General features: G+C 35.6%; 1 protein-coding gene across 1 annotated transcript in view; it reads left to right on the top strand.

Annotated features, from left to right (window-relative positions):
- Positions 1-10,788, top strand: part of GPC5 (glypican 5) — a 1,547,826-nt gene extending 1,537,038 nt beyond the window's left edge. Inside the window, exon 8 of the mRNA XM_025263152.3 lies at positions 9,828-10,788. Coding sequence (XP_025118937.3) covers positions 9,828-9,985 — 158 coding nt within the window. The 3' untranslated portion in view covers positions 9,986-10,788. The remainder of the gene's footprint in view (positions 1-9,827) is intronic.
- The last annotated feature ends 5,013 nt before the right edge of the window (positions 10,789-15,801 follow it).

The raw sequence follows: 15,801 nt of genomic DNA, 5'->3' as shown, positions 1-15,801 counted from the left end.
AAACAAATTTTCTCATCTATGAACTTGATACATCTGTTTATTTAGGTCTTGTTTTATGTCCTTAGATAAGGTTTGCTGTAGGGATCATAGTTTTCCTTTAGTATTGACATTTAATTTTATTGCGTTACCAAAAATTTCATATTTTTTGTTTAAAATTCCTTGTTACTTGCTTTGTGCCCTGCTATGCGATCCCTTTTGTTAACGTCTTAGGTATACTTTAAAACAATATTTACACAGTATATGCACTAGTCATTAACTACATTAGGCTATCTAATTTTGCTAGCTAGCTATATTTATTCATTTATTAGACCACTTGTGAAAGCTTGTATTTGGGTCTGGTGTAGTAAGTTATACTCCTTCTTCTGAGGTTAGAACCAATTGAAATATAAGTACTACGCGTCAGACAGATAAAAATAAAAATATCAGATATTTTACTGTTAAAAACTGGACTAGAGAATGTACTGACATATGATACTTATTATTTATCCAAGAATTACTGTCAGGTCAGAAGCATAGCTAGAAAATCATGGGTCCTTCCTGCAGAGTTAGTTTCAACTCATGGTGAAAAGCAGGGTAATATGCATCCTCACATTTCTCAATTCAAAAGAGGATGAGAAATTTAAAAGTTAAGCATTTTGGTTCTTCTTCCCAACTTAGTGATCAGGGCAATCTGTTCTTTTTCCATGTGAAGGAGTTGGGGGTACAGGGCAAAGAGATACTAGGATTATTACTAGAATCATGGCTGGAAGTCAGTGGAGTTCTTTTCCTGGCCCAAAGAGGTGGATGACCAAGTCATCCATATCCTCACTAATTTTCATTTGCTTGAGCTATCAGGTAATGAGAAAGCAAGATTAAAATTTCCCACTGAATGTTTATGTGTCCATTTTGCTTTGTTATTTTATCCAATTTCTTTTCCTTTATTGATTTATTTTGAAAATATGAGCTTAGGCACAGAATTGTTATATCTATATGTTGAATTATTTCTTTTGTTATTATGTGAAGACTTTCTTTACCCCTTTTAATGTTCAAAACTCATGTATTTTATTAATATAATGACATCACCTTTCTTTTGGTTATTATTTACTTGTAGTGTGTTTTTCTAAGCTTTTACTCTCACCCTTTATGTATCATTTTATTATGGTGCTAAATTTCTTTTGAAATCCAAACTGAGTGTCTGTTTTCTAATTGATGCAGTTCATTTCATTTAGAGATTACTGAATTATTTGTATATGGCTTTAACATCTGATTTTGCGCTTTGGGCATATTTGTTTGAGTGTTTATTCTTTCCTGACTTCTATTGGATTTTATTAATCCCCTTTGCTTTAATGGATTAGGAGTATATATGTTCCATATGAAGTTTTTAAGTTCTTAGCCTTGAAATTTTAACATTCATTAAAGTACACATTTTTCTTGACAAAACCTAAAGTAAATATCTCACTTCTTCCCAGAACATACCAATACTTTACAATGTTTTAAAAATTGTTTGTAAATATTTTAATTATATCTTTTAAAATTATATCTAAATTAATCATTTTGTTATTGTTTTCTTAACTAAAATGCTTATATACAGTAACCTAGCTAGATGTTTGCCAATTACTTTGAACACTATTATATTAATAACTTTCATCCCACTCCATTTGTGCTGTTTATTTTTACATACATTTTTAATAATACTTTAGAATCATTTGGGGAGTATTAAAAGCACTCTTTGTTAAAATACATTTATTTATGCCTTTATTTTTTCCATACTGTATAACTTTGTGTAGAATTCTACATTCTTTCACAGTTAGAATTTTTATTTTAGCTTCTATTATTGCTTTTGAAAATTAATATAATATTTTGTTCTGTTAAAAGCTATCTGCCCTTTCTCTCGAGTGCTTTAAAATTTTTCTATTTTTGGTACATTGAATATTACTACTATGTGTCCAGGTAAATCTTTAGTATATCTTAATTTTTAATAGTATTTAACCCCATATTATCACTGAGTTAGGATATACAAATCTTTTGTGACTTCACTAACTAGCAATATCTGATCAGTCTTATATTCTTCACAAATAATTTACAGAATCACTAATTTTAATTGTTTCAATACTTGTAAATTCTTACAATTAAGTCTGTAGTATATAAATAAGGACTAGTATATTTAATAAACTTTATAAAGAGCCCCCTGCCAATGCAGGAGATGCAAGAGACACAGATTCAATCCTTGGGTGGGAAGGTCCCCTGGAGGAGGGCATGGCCACCCACTCCAGTATTCTTCCCTGGAGAATCTCATGGACAGAGGAGACTTGAGGCCTACAGTCCATAGGGTTGCAAAGAATCAAATGTGACTGAAGTGACTTAGCACACACAATATTTGGTCTTTATTATCAATTGCACAAAATGGCACTTAAAATTTTCTATTTAAAAATTATTTCTAGAAGTTTCACAACACTTGTTTTAAAAAAACTCACAATAGTAAAGAAAATTGCTTAAAATAATTAAAGAAAAGAAAGTGAAGTTGATCAGTCATATCCAACTCTTTGTGACCCCATGGACACCAGGCTCCTCTGTCCATGGGATTTTCTAGGCAAGAATACTGAGTGGGTTGCCATTTCCTTCACCAGGGATCTTCCCAACCCAGGGATCGAATCCAGGTCTCCCACATTGTAGACAGACACTTTTCCGTCTGAGCCACCAGGGAAGCATTTTTCATATGATATGTATGTTTCCTTTCTAAAGTCTTCAGAAATCAATACCACAAAGTGAGGAAAAAGATCTGGATGGTCATTATGGAATAAAAAATAACACTAGAAACTGAAAAAATAAAAAAATCCAAACAGTATTTTCTCTGCTAAAAACTCTATCCTGAAAAATAAAAGCTAATTACTATTAATTGTTCAGTTCAGTTCAGTTCAGTCACTCAGTCGTGTCCGACTCTTTGCGACCCCATGAATCGCAGCATGCCAGGCCTCCCTGTCCATCACAAACTCCCGGAGTTCACTCAGACTCACGTCCATCGAGTCAGTGATGCCATCCAGCCATCTCATCCTCTGTCGTCCCCTTCTCCTCTTGCCCCCAATCCCTCCCAGCATCAGAGTCTTTTCCAATGAGTCAACTCTTCGCATGAGCTGGCCAAAGTATTGGAGTTGCAGCTTTAGCATCATTCCTTCCAAAGAAATCCCAGGGCTGATCTCCTTCAGAATGGACTGGTTGGATCTCCTTGCAGTCCAAGGGACTCTCAAGAGTCTTCTCCAACACCACAGTTCAAAAGCATCAATTCTTCGGCGCTCAGCCTTCTTCACAGTCCAACTCTCACATCCATACATGACCACAGGAAAAACCATAGCCTTGACTAGTCGAACCTTTGTTGGCAAAGTAATGTCTCTGCTTTTCAATATGCTATCCAGGTTGGTCATAACTTTCCTTCCAAGGAGGAAGCGCCTTTTAATTTCATGGCTGCAGTCACCATCTGCAGTGATTTTGGAGCCCAGAAAAATAAAGTCTGACACTGTTTCCCCATCTATTTCCCATGAAGTGATGGGACCAGATGCCATGATCTTAGTTTTCTGAATGTTGAGCTTTAAGCCAACTTATTCACTCTCCACTTTCACTTTCATCAAGAGCCTTTTGAGTTCCTCTTCACTTTTTGCCATAAGGGTGGTGTCATCTGCATATCTGAGGTTATTGATATTTCTCCCGGCAATCTTCATTCCAGCTTGTGTTTCTTCCAGTCCAGCGTTTCTCATGATGTACTCTGCATATAAGTTAAATAAGCAGGGTGACAATATACAGCCTTGACGTACTCCTTTTCCATTAATTGTTGGAGAGCAACCAATAATCCATTTGATAGAGAAACAAGCGATAATAATCCCTGATATTACCCAGAACTGAAATATCTCAATACATCATAATACTTTAAAGTAAACTTTGGTTTACAGTCATAATCTCCTATTAATGTTTTAACTCACTGTTTAACTTACTAACAATTAAAATTACTTCATTATTCTCACATAATTTGTCAAAAAGGAAGACTACGCTTGGTTATAAAGCATCAACCAAAAGAACTATAAATAAATTTCACACCTTTTCTCACAGAGAACAGAATAATAATCCTATTTATTAGTCAGACCCTGAATATCAAATAGAAGATCACAGAGGTGACATTCCATAATGGTTCATGATTATCACAGACCTTGTCTCTTCAACCATACAGTCACTCTGCTCTTGTTACTGGATTACATGGAAGCCCCCAAGGAAAACTGGAAAATAACAGCATTTTTTTCAGGATACACCCTAGATTAAAGTGACTCAATAGTCTGGGTGAGTCTATCAATTACATTTCCTAAGAGATAAGAATGGATTAATCATTTAAAAAATGGTAAACTGTTACATAAACCATATCAGATTTGTTAGACACCCAAATGTCCAGTCAATATACATATGGCTAATTTTAGTATAAATGACCATTCAAATCTATCAAGTAATGACCAAGGGTAATAGTTTTTATTGAATGTTACAAGATCCATAGCAACTTTATTTAGCAAGTACTTGCTAAGTTAATATTCTCACACTGAATCTTGGCTATTACATTCACTACTTTTCTCTCAGATGTAAAATTCCAGGTTTGCACCTAATTCTAATATTTTATTCTATATTCTGTGTTGCTGTGGTGTAATTTTATGTCTTTATATTAAAAGAGATTGAACTTAAGAAAGTAAATATTTTTCCAAAGAAATCATACAAATGTGAACAGATAAATGAAAAGATGCTCAACAGCACTAATTATGAAGAAAATTCAAATCAAACCCACAATGAGATATGGCCTCACAACTGTTAGAATGGCTATTATCAAAAACAGTACGTGAACTGAAAACTTCCAGATGTTCAAGCTGGATTTAGAAAAGGCAGAGGAACCAGAGATCAAATTGCCAACATCCGTTGGATCATCGAAAAAGTGAGAGAGTTCTAGAAAAATATCTACTTCCGCTTTATCAACTACGCCAAAGCCTTTGACTGTGTGGGTCACAAAAAACTGTAGAAAATTCTTCAAGAGAGGGGACTATCAGACTACCTGACCTGCCTCTTGAGAAACCTGTATGCAGGTCAAGAAGCAACAGTTAGAACTGGACATGGAACAGTTGACTAGTTCCAAATCAGGAAAGGAGTATGTCAAGGCTGTATATTGTCACCCTGCTTATTTAACTTTTATGCAGAGTACATCATGTGAAATGCCAGGCTGGATGGAGCACAAGCTGAAATCAAGATTCCTAGAGAAATATCAATAACTTCAGATATGCAGATGACACCACCCTTATGGCAGAAAGTAAAGAGAAACTAAAGATCCTCTTGATGAAAGAGAGAGAAGAGAGTGAAAGAGCTGGCTTAAAACTCAACATTTAGAAAACTAAGATCATGGCATCCAGTCCCAGCACTTCATGGCAAATAGATGGGGAGACAATGAAAACAGTGACAGACTTTATTTCTTTGGCTCCTAAATCACTGAGGATGGTGAATGCAGCCATGAAATTAAAAGACGCTTGCTCCTTGGAAGAAAAGCTATGACCAATATGGACAGTATTAAAAAGCAGAGACATTATTTTGCCGACAAAAGTCAGTCTAGTCAAAGCTATGGTTTTTCTAGTAGTCACATATGTAGATGAGAGTTGGACTATAAAGAAAGCTGAGTGCCAAAGAATTGATGCTTTTGAACTGTGGTTTTGGAGAAGACTCTTGAGAGTCCCTTAGACTGCAAGGAGATACAACCAGTCCATCCTAAAGGAAATCATTCCTGAATATTCATTGGACTGATGCTGAAGGTGAAGCTACAATACTTTGGCCACCTGATGTGAAGAACTGACTCCTTGGAAAAGTCCCTGATGCTGGGGAAGATTGACGGCACGAGGAGAAGGGGACAACAGAGGATGAGATGGTTGGATGGCATCACTGACTCGATGGACGTTAGTTTGAGCATGTTCCAGGAGTTGATGATGGACAGGGAAGCCTGCATGCTGCAGTCCATGGGGTTGCAAAGAATTGGACACCACTGGGTCACCGAACCAAACTGATAATCAAAAAGACAAATGATAAGTATTGGCAAGGGTGTGGAGAAAAGGGGATCTTTGTGCACTCTTGGTGGGAATGCAAATTGGTCTAATCACTATGGAAAACAGCATGGAGGTTCCCAAAAAATTAAAATATAGAATTATCATATGATCCAGCAATTCCATCTCTGGATATATACCCAAAGGAAATGAAAACAGGATCTCAAAGAGATATCTGCACTCCCATGTTCACTGCAGCATTACTCACAATAACCAAGATACAAAAACAGCCTGTCAATAGATGAATGGATAAAGATGTATTGTATATAAAAACAATAGAATGTTATTCAGACATGAAAAAAGAAAATCCTGCCATTTGCTATGACCTAGATGAAGTTTGAGGGCATTATCCTAAGTGAAATAGGTCAGACAGAGAAAGATGAATGCTCTGCTACATCACTTGTATCTATAACTTAAAAAAAAAGCAAACTCACAGAAACAGGGTAGATTGATGACTGCCAAGAACTGGGAGGTAGGGCAAATGAGATGTTGTTCAAGGGTACAAACTTTCAGTTATAAGATAAATAAGTTCTGGGTATCTAATGTCAAGCACAGTGACTACGGTGATTAACACTGAATTATATACTTGAAAGGGCTAAGTGAGTAGATCTTAAATGTTCTCACCACAAAAAGAAAAAAAAAAAAGGTAGTTATGTGGCATGCTGGAGACATTAACACTATGGTGACAATCATTTTATAAAATATAAGTACATCAAATCAACATATTGTACACATTAAACTTACATAATGTTATGTCAATTAATATCCCAATAAAACTGTGGGAAGGGAAAATCAAATTGAAGTGGAGAAACATTTTTATGGTTTTGCAATTTTCTGTCCTGGATTAAAGTTATCAACTTATTCATTCACCTACTTATTACTAAATGCTTACTCAGTGAATACAGAAATCAATGATAGAGTCCCTATTCTTAAAGAAAGGCAGCCATAGACTGAGTTCAAAGATCCTTAAAGACCATGCAAGTATGTGTATAAAATAATATCAAAACATTCTTCTGCACTAATATCTACTTTTTGAACCTTTTAAAGTAAGTAAATGCACAATTTTCTTAACCTAGTTCCCTACTAGTAGACACTTAATGGCTTATGACTTTTCACTAATAATGCACAGATTATTTTGTGAATAAATATGTGCATATTTTTAAAATTATTCCCATGGAATTTTTCCACTAAAGCAGAATTTGGGTGTCTAGGTAAGTGTACATTTCAAACACTTTTGCTATATTTTGGCAATCTTCCTTAATAAAGGGCTATATCCTTGCCAAACTGGTTGTCATCACCTCTCTGTCCTGCCTTTGTCAATTGGACAGTAGGTTAACTGACACCTCATCTTGTGTAGGAGAATATTACTTCATAGCACCAACCATCAGGCAAGTGCCCAAATTTTAACATTTCATTTGTTTTTGTAATAGCATGGCTATCTGTCTATCTCTTCCAGACTGCAAGCCACCGAGGGCAGAAATAGGAATTTATTGCTATCTTTGTGTGTTGCCATAGGCGTAGAAAAGTTTATTTTAAATTATTTCATTTTTGTTTAATTTATTTATTATTTTTTAACTTTAAAATATTGTATTGGTTTTGCCATATATCAACATGAATCCGCCACAGGTATACACGTGTTCCCCATCCTGAACCCTCCTTCCCTCCTCCCTCCCCATACCATCCCTCTGGGTGGTCCCAGTGCACCAGCCCCAAGCATCCAGTATCGTGCGTTGAACCTGGACTGGCAACTCATTTCATATATGATATTATTCATGTTTCAATGTCATTCTCCCAAATCATCCCACCCTCTCCCTCTCTGCAAAATCATCAAACTGATTTTTCTTTTATGGGTCTTTGGCTGAGCTTTAGTATAATTTGTAAGCTTAGTGAATTAAGTTCCTTTAAGAAAACAATCAATCACTACATCAGATCATTGTGGCCTTGGCCTTCTTGGCATGCAAAGATTTCTTAAAAGAAGTTCAGACCAGGTTGTGATTTGATCTGAAACTGCAGCCCTGACTGCCAGGCTCTTCAAGAGATCTTTCATTCTTTCTATATAATTCTTATCTCAAGGGACCATCATCCTTAGAACTATCGCATTTATTGGTAATACCTCTACCTCCAATGTTAAAATGGCATCTGACCGAAGATGATATAATCCCTCCTCGTATTGCCTGACTCGCAGACATAAGACTTAACATCTTTCTATTTTCATATTTGTACTCACCACGGTACCCTCAAGCCCAAACCAGTGCCTGGCTCATGAATGAATGAGGAAAATACTGACTCCAGAAGGCATAAGAAAGTTTTTCATGAATCCAATCCAGGCACCTCCTCACAGTGCTTTAAAAAGGAAATAAATCCCTTAAAGCTCAAATTTATGTAGTTATCTTGGAAAAAATTTTAATTGCCTAGAGTCCACACAGCTCCTTGTTATATTCTAACATAACAAGGAGTATAAAACCATGACTAAAATATGCACACTCTTCTCCAGTCTCCATTAAAAAAAAAAAAAAAAGGAATTGCTAGTTTATTCATCTTGCCTAATGACATAGAAGGGCAAAACAAGTACCCAAACAATGAATAATAACACAAGCGCTCAGACTGTAAAATCGATATGTCAGATCAGTAGAGCTGAGCTTCGTTTTAATGCTCTCATCCCTGAACGCAGTGGAGCTTACTTTCTGAATTATATATATGTATTGACCTAATTACATAAATATTGACTTTTCCTTATATGAAGCTTTTTTTTTTCCAGTCTCACTGTAATTACGATGTCAATATTTGTAGCCCTAGTAACACTGAATTTAAACCTGTTAATTGTGACTGATGGTGGCATACCATGAGATAATCCAGACAGTCTCACAGTCTCAGCACGTGGGTGACACTGGATAGTAACTGATAAATCAGGAATTTCTTAGGGGTATCATAGTAAGGTAAACTTCTTTACAAAAATAATCTTAAAGGATGAAATAATTCTTTCATCCCCAATAACTGGGGAGCTGGCCTCCTCCTCAGTTTGTTGGGTTTTACAACACACAGAAGTAATAACCAGGATGTGACTAGATTTCGATCTATAATGTTGTACAACATTTTTTTTCTTTAATCAAACACTTCATCCCTAACTTCAATCCCCAATCCATCCTACTACTAAATTCTTTGATCTACTGACAGATATCTATACCCCTATCCCCATAGCTCTGTGTGTGTATAAAGGGTATCATTTAATATTTATTATTCTTTGATATATTTCAGTGAGGATCTGTGAATAGTTTAGCCTAATACAAAATATCTGTATAAATTCTACCTTTTAAAAATGTCCAATTTAATTACCTCTCCTTACATGGCTTTATTTTCATAAGAAAAGATTTCACACAGTTCCTACCATTGTTACATCTCTGGGCCAAGCACTGATACTATACCTCAAGACATTTTAATTACATTTCTTTACTTTGATAACATTAGAGAAATATTCCAAATGCTTTCAAAAAGCTAGAAAGTACTTTTTACTTTGTTCTCATAAAGTTTCTGAGCACTCCCACTCAAGGTCTTATACGTTCCAATTTAAGAAATGCAGAAGTATGTGTCATATTCATCATTTAGAGTCAGGTGAAATACACAGGGAATGCTATACAAAAAGATTAAAAACAGTCGTGTCCACAATTTGGGTAGAGATTCGTTCCAGAAGGATCATGGTAAGGTGGTATATCCATCATTCCGTGATTTTCTCATTTGCCTCTACAGGGATGCCAGAGGAGATGAACCTCAGTGACGTGAAGCAAATCCATCAAACAGACGGTGGTAGTACTTTAGACACAACGGGAGCAGGATGTACGGCCGCAACTCAAACTATGGCACTGACTCTGATGGGTGTAGTGATGTTATTTCCTGGGCTTTGGTAACAGCTCTTCTGCCCCGATACACATGTCTTAGTGGAGTCTTGATTTCTCCCTTCTCTTGCTCTGAGTATCAAATGTAACAATTATATTTACCAGAAGGTACTAACTTCTTGGAAGCCAAGTTGGCATGTTGACAAAGTACCTAAAAATCAACGTTTACATGATAGACCGTTTGAAAACATGTCTTCTTTGAATCTAAAATATGAATCCAGCTTAAATGTTCTTAATCGCTAACATGTTAAACCTGCAAATGTGAAGAGCGCGGAAGTGACTTTGAATGAGAAGGATTTAGTATGTCTGTAACTTTACTATTCTCAATTCCAACGTCTTCCTTTTTAAAAGAAAAAAATGTTTTCAACTGAAGGTGTATTTGCAGGATGATGAAAACAATACATGGCTTTTCCTAAAATACTGGAATCAGAATTTCATTAACTGAATCAGAAACAAACAATGGCAAGTAGTATGCATGCATTTTCAAGATATTCTTCCATTTTTATAAGCTATAGAAAGAAATGACTGAAAGCCTATAAATTATAGAGTAGATTGCAAGGAGCATTTCACATAATTTCATTGAAGATGCTTGATGATTTTTATCCACTGTAACTAAGCCACTGACAAACGTAAAGCTGAGTATTTTGATAGCATCTGATTTGTATCCCATTATATACAAAATGTATCTTTGGTATTGTGACTGTGTTCCCTCCTATCTCTCTGCCTCCTAATGGACTTATCTATGTTGCAAAGCACACGCCTGCTCTAGGAATATCTCTAATAAAGCTGTTAATTATTTGGTGGAAAATTTTAAAGAATATTGATCATTTTCTCCTAGAAACAATGATATATTCATCCATTTTCAAAATGTTACTTCAAAAATTTGCTGTTTTTTAAAACTTGATATTGAACAATTATCTATATATTTCCAAAGTTCCTATGAATATCTAAAGATGCACTAATATAGAAAACATGGCATGCGCTGTTTTAGCTCTTTTCGTATTTTCACATTAGCAGAGCCACTAATCCAAAGTCCCTGACTTCCCAGTTGAGATAAGATGCCTCAGCAGACACTGTGCTTATCACTGTACTTAAGGAGAAAGAGATAAGTCAGCTTTTATTAGGAAGTATCATATACAGTCAATAGCCAGAAAATATAATTAATACAAAGTGACAGAATAGAAAAGAGAAGTACTGAACTTATAAAATTTTTAAAAAATCAAAAAGATTTCAAATGACCTCTGAAAAAAGAACTGACAGGGACTCAATCAACAAGCATTTGTAGGATGAAATCAATCTCTCCAAATAAGGAAACTATATGATCAAACCCTATTCTCCCTCAGGTTCTCAATTATTGATGAGAACCTGGTGATGGTCAACTTACACCACAGTATTTTTAAACTGCCAAGATAAGTCAGATTTTTCTTGTCTGTTCAAATATGACTCTGAATTGGAAGTGCTATTCTACCTGCCAATTCTGGATGCCGTTTTCCTAGGCTTCCACTCCGCCTTAACATGATCTGCTTGGATTTTAGCACATTTGCACCACCATACTCCAAATATTAGAAACCTAACACTTTTTAAAATTTTAATTTCAACTTCAACTCTTTATTTAAACAGCTCTGAAATGTGTAATATGAGGTCAACCATTTGCGGCACTCCAGCCCAAGCCACAGTTGGGTTGCCATGGCAGCACTTCTGACCCAAACCTGAAGGGTCTTTAGAAAAGCCAACTAAATAACATGGTTCAGCAGTCTAATATGTACCTGGATAAAATTAGTTGATAAAAGATAATTTTAGGTATTGTAGGAAACGGTTAAAAGCAGAGTAGTAACAAAATTGATAGTATGAATGAATATCTTTTTATCAATTAAATTTTACATACTCAAATGGGTGCTGTCTATCTCCATGTAGGCGTTTAGGAGACAATACATATACCACAAACGATGAAGCTAGAGCTCAAAACACTTGAGGTTTTTTAGAATTTCTTTAAGAGCCTGAGGCATACTTTTTTAATATTTTCAATAAGGTCATTCTTTAACACTCTGCTATAAACCGTCTTACATTTGTATAGCTCTTATAATTTATAAGGCTCTTTCAGAGGAGACAAAGCATATCATTTGTCTTTCCTCACTTCTAAAGGATGGGCTCAATTTTTAGTCAAATAAAACAATAACACTGAGTTGTTTTCTTTTAATATGGCTCAGAATTTGCTTTATAAGAGTTTTCCATTAGTAAGGTTAAAAAGTTTTTAAGCAATGGTAAAGTTGCTTTACCATTGGTACCATTGCTTTACCATTTGGTACCATTGCTACCAAATGGTAGAATACATGTTTACTTTCCAAGATGACTTAAAGGAGAACATTCAGGTGAATATATATGTATTTAAATTATCTTTCACAGTTATAGTCCCATTTTATACTGGGATCAATTAAAGGAGTTTCTTGAATTTCTGAGTTATTGTTATATAAAATAATCTGAAACAGTCTAGTATTCTCCATGTATTGAGGAAGAATCAGTTAATCTGAGGCAAAATCCAGGGCCCTTCCTTTGCATATACACCATGATAAATGCTCTTACACAAAATCTCCTTTAGTCTCACCAATAATATTATCACCTCCATTTAACCAAGGAGGAAACTGAGGCTAGAAATACTATGTACTTTGTTTGGTGTCATGTAACTAGTCAGAGTAGAATCAAACATATAAGTAATGTCTCTAAACAAACCATATACATTCTTGGTTCAAAGATATAACAGTTTCGGAACAGTAGTACAAAATCTTTAAGTTAGCATAAAAGTCATTCAAAGGTGATTTAAGTCTCTAAACAAGGATTTAAAAATACAAGTAAAATTAACCGTACAATCCTAATGTATAATTATCAAATTGTATATAGTATAAAAGCATAGAAAAAAGAAAAATGTAAACATGAACCTTTTCTTTTGTACTAATCATTACTCTCTCACATGTGAAAATTTCATTCAAATACATAGGCTGCTAAAATAAACCAGCTACCAAAAATGAGAAAATACACATATATATTTTCTAACTATCACAGAATCATAACATTTCTTTTTGTTTTCTGAGCAACTGAAGGGTTTAAACATTTCTTTGGCCATAAGACACAGGATGGCATAAAAATATAAGGAAAGAAAGATGAGAAACAGGGAGGGAGGGAGCGTGTGGCGGAATATTATTTTTAAAAATCTTAGATATGTCTTTTATCTTCTATTTTTCCAGGAACATCTTATCAATGAAGTAGTGTCTGGAGTGTTCTTTCCTAATTAAAGGACAGAAGTTAATATGCTATTTCCTCCCAATACTCAGCTTTTCTAAGTACTCAATGATGATGCTTTGAAAAGGACTCAATTAGTTTACTGCTAATTGTTTTCAAGCACTAAAAATATTGTTTCTAGCATCAGAACTCTTCAGGTACAATCAAAATTGTTTCTTCCTGAGTGAATTCATTCAACCCAGACTTGTGATTTTTTGAGATAAGTCATTGAGCAGTCTGTGATATCAGTATTTCTTTAGGTTGTCAACTTTGGTATCCTATATAAAAACATGGGTTGTATGAAAATTCAGCAATAATTCATGTTATTAGATATGACACTGGGCATATTTTTTTTAATTGTAGACTGTTGTATATCAATCATTTCTGAAAAATAGAGACAAAATTTTCTCGTTTGAAATCTTTCTTTGCCTTTGCTAGAATTAAATGATCGCTGAATTACTCTTATATCATCATTTTGTAAATGGAGTTTCACTCAAATGAGTCCTTAAACTAACCTATTTCCATGTGCAGAAAAAAACTGAAGAATTTCGTTACAATATGATTTACATCTTCACAGTAGAAATGGCAATAACTATTTGGAACAGAGTGCCGGGATGGAAGTTTGTGGATAACTTTGCAAACATCTGATTCAAGAGTCTCTCCCCTTCCTGCACTTGTCAACTGCCACATTGGAAGCATCTTCACCGTGAAATATTGGGTTGGTCAAAAAGCTTGTGGGAAATTTTCTATAGCATTTTAACAGAAAAACCCAAAATTTTTGGCCAGCCCAATATATATGAAGAGATTATGCATCTCACCTTCCCAAGAAAGTTTTCCTTTATCACAGAGCAAGAGGAAGGGGATAGAGGAATTTGAAGTGCCATAGAATAAAAAGCAGATCAGAGAACATCTGAGGAGCAAACTGGTTGGAGACAGAAGGAATGGAATTGACCCAGAGGAATCACTTGGGTAACTGGGTAAGTAAATTCTACTTCTGTAAGTTTCAGTACCCACCTTTGAGCACCCGTGAACTGAAGGAAATAAATGTCAGAAGGAGAGGAAGTGGAGAGTCTTTCTTTTCACCAGATTACCCAGCCAAGGCCAGCAGCACTAAGGAGGAAGACAAAAAGCCTAGTTTGCAAAACAAACGCTATGGGCAGTACAGTGTGTTTAGCAAGCACCTGTCTTATTCTATTTCTTTAAGAAATCTAGGCACTGACCAGTAAGTATTTTTAACAACAGTAATTTCTTCAGAATAACAAGACCCCCATAGAATAAATAAGGATTTCAACTTACAAAATTGTGGTCAAAATTGTCAAAGACTTTCAGAATAGAGTTAGTCAAGTCATGATGCTTTTCCAACTCACTCTACATGCCCATTCCTCTCCCTTTCACCAACATCTACACACCCATGCCTCACAGTTCCTTGCTATCATTTCTATTTCCTTTTTATCTTCTTACCTGTATAACTGAGTTAGCTGTATCTAACTCGGAATTACTGAACAGGACTAGATAATGCAACACATATTTAAGACCCACCTGGCACATGGTAATCCTTAATAATTTCATGTTTGTGCCTTTCCCATTAAGCCTTCTCTTAAAATGCATGTGTGCCCGCAATTGGACAATGCCACACTATTAAAGTATTAATTCTGCCTGTGGCTAAGCTTGATAGGGAAATAGCATAAAGAAAGTTTGAGTGTGAATAAATAGAGTTTAAGGAGGAGGACTCACTGGAAAAATCCCTCATGCTGGGAAACATTGAGGGCAGAAGAGGGCATCAGAGGATGAGATGGCTGGATGACATCATTGATGCAATGGACATGAACTTGGGCAAACTCTGGGAGATAGTGAGGGACAGTGAGGCCTGGCGTGCTGAAGTCCATGGGGTCACAGTCAGATACGACTGTGTGACTGAACAACAACGAGGAGGAGGAATAAGAGAGAGTAGAATTGCAAGAGAGACCTACTCCTGTCTGTTTCATCTGTCGTGTTTTGCTTAGCCTCATCCTGGCTACAAAGTTTATTCATGGAAAATGTATTTCCAAAATATAGGGAGTTAGAGTGATCTTGCTTTTATTGATTATAAAGGGATATTAGCCCTGACCCAGTGTTTACAAGTGAATTTGTCTCCAACTGTAACAAACTGAAGACCTCAACTGCCAGCCCCTGCAATGGCAAGTCTACCTGACCAGAGTCTTCAGACCACATCTCAGAATGATTATAGTCTGGGATAGAGCTCAGAGCTCAGGCCAAGATGAGGTGGAACTTAGCCATTAATGAGCAATCAGTGTATTGCTCAGTATCATACTGAAAGTCACCACCAAGTGAGGATTTCTGAATGGCAAGATCATCTCCTTAAGTTCACATTGATAACAGGTGACAAAGCAAGTAGAGTAAGTCCCCTACATATGAATGAGTTCTGTTCCAAGAATGCATTTGAAAGTCCAATTTGTTTTTAAGTCCAACAAAGTTATGCCTAGGCACCCAACTAACACAATCAGGCTATACAGTACCGGACCACGTGCTGTGTTGGGCTCAGTTGCTCAGTCGTG

The sequence above is a fragment of the Bubalus bubalis genome, chromosome 13 (genome assembly GCF_019923935.1).
Source record: "Bubalus bubalis isolate 160015118507 breed Murrah chromosome 13, NDDB_SH_1, whole genome shotgun sequence".
Classification (NCBI taxonomy): Eukaryota; Metazoa; Chordata; class Mammalia; order Artiodactyla; family Bovidae; genus Bubalus; species Bubalus bubalis.
This window is presented reverse-complemented; position numbering and strand designations above follow the sequence as displayed.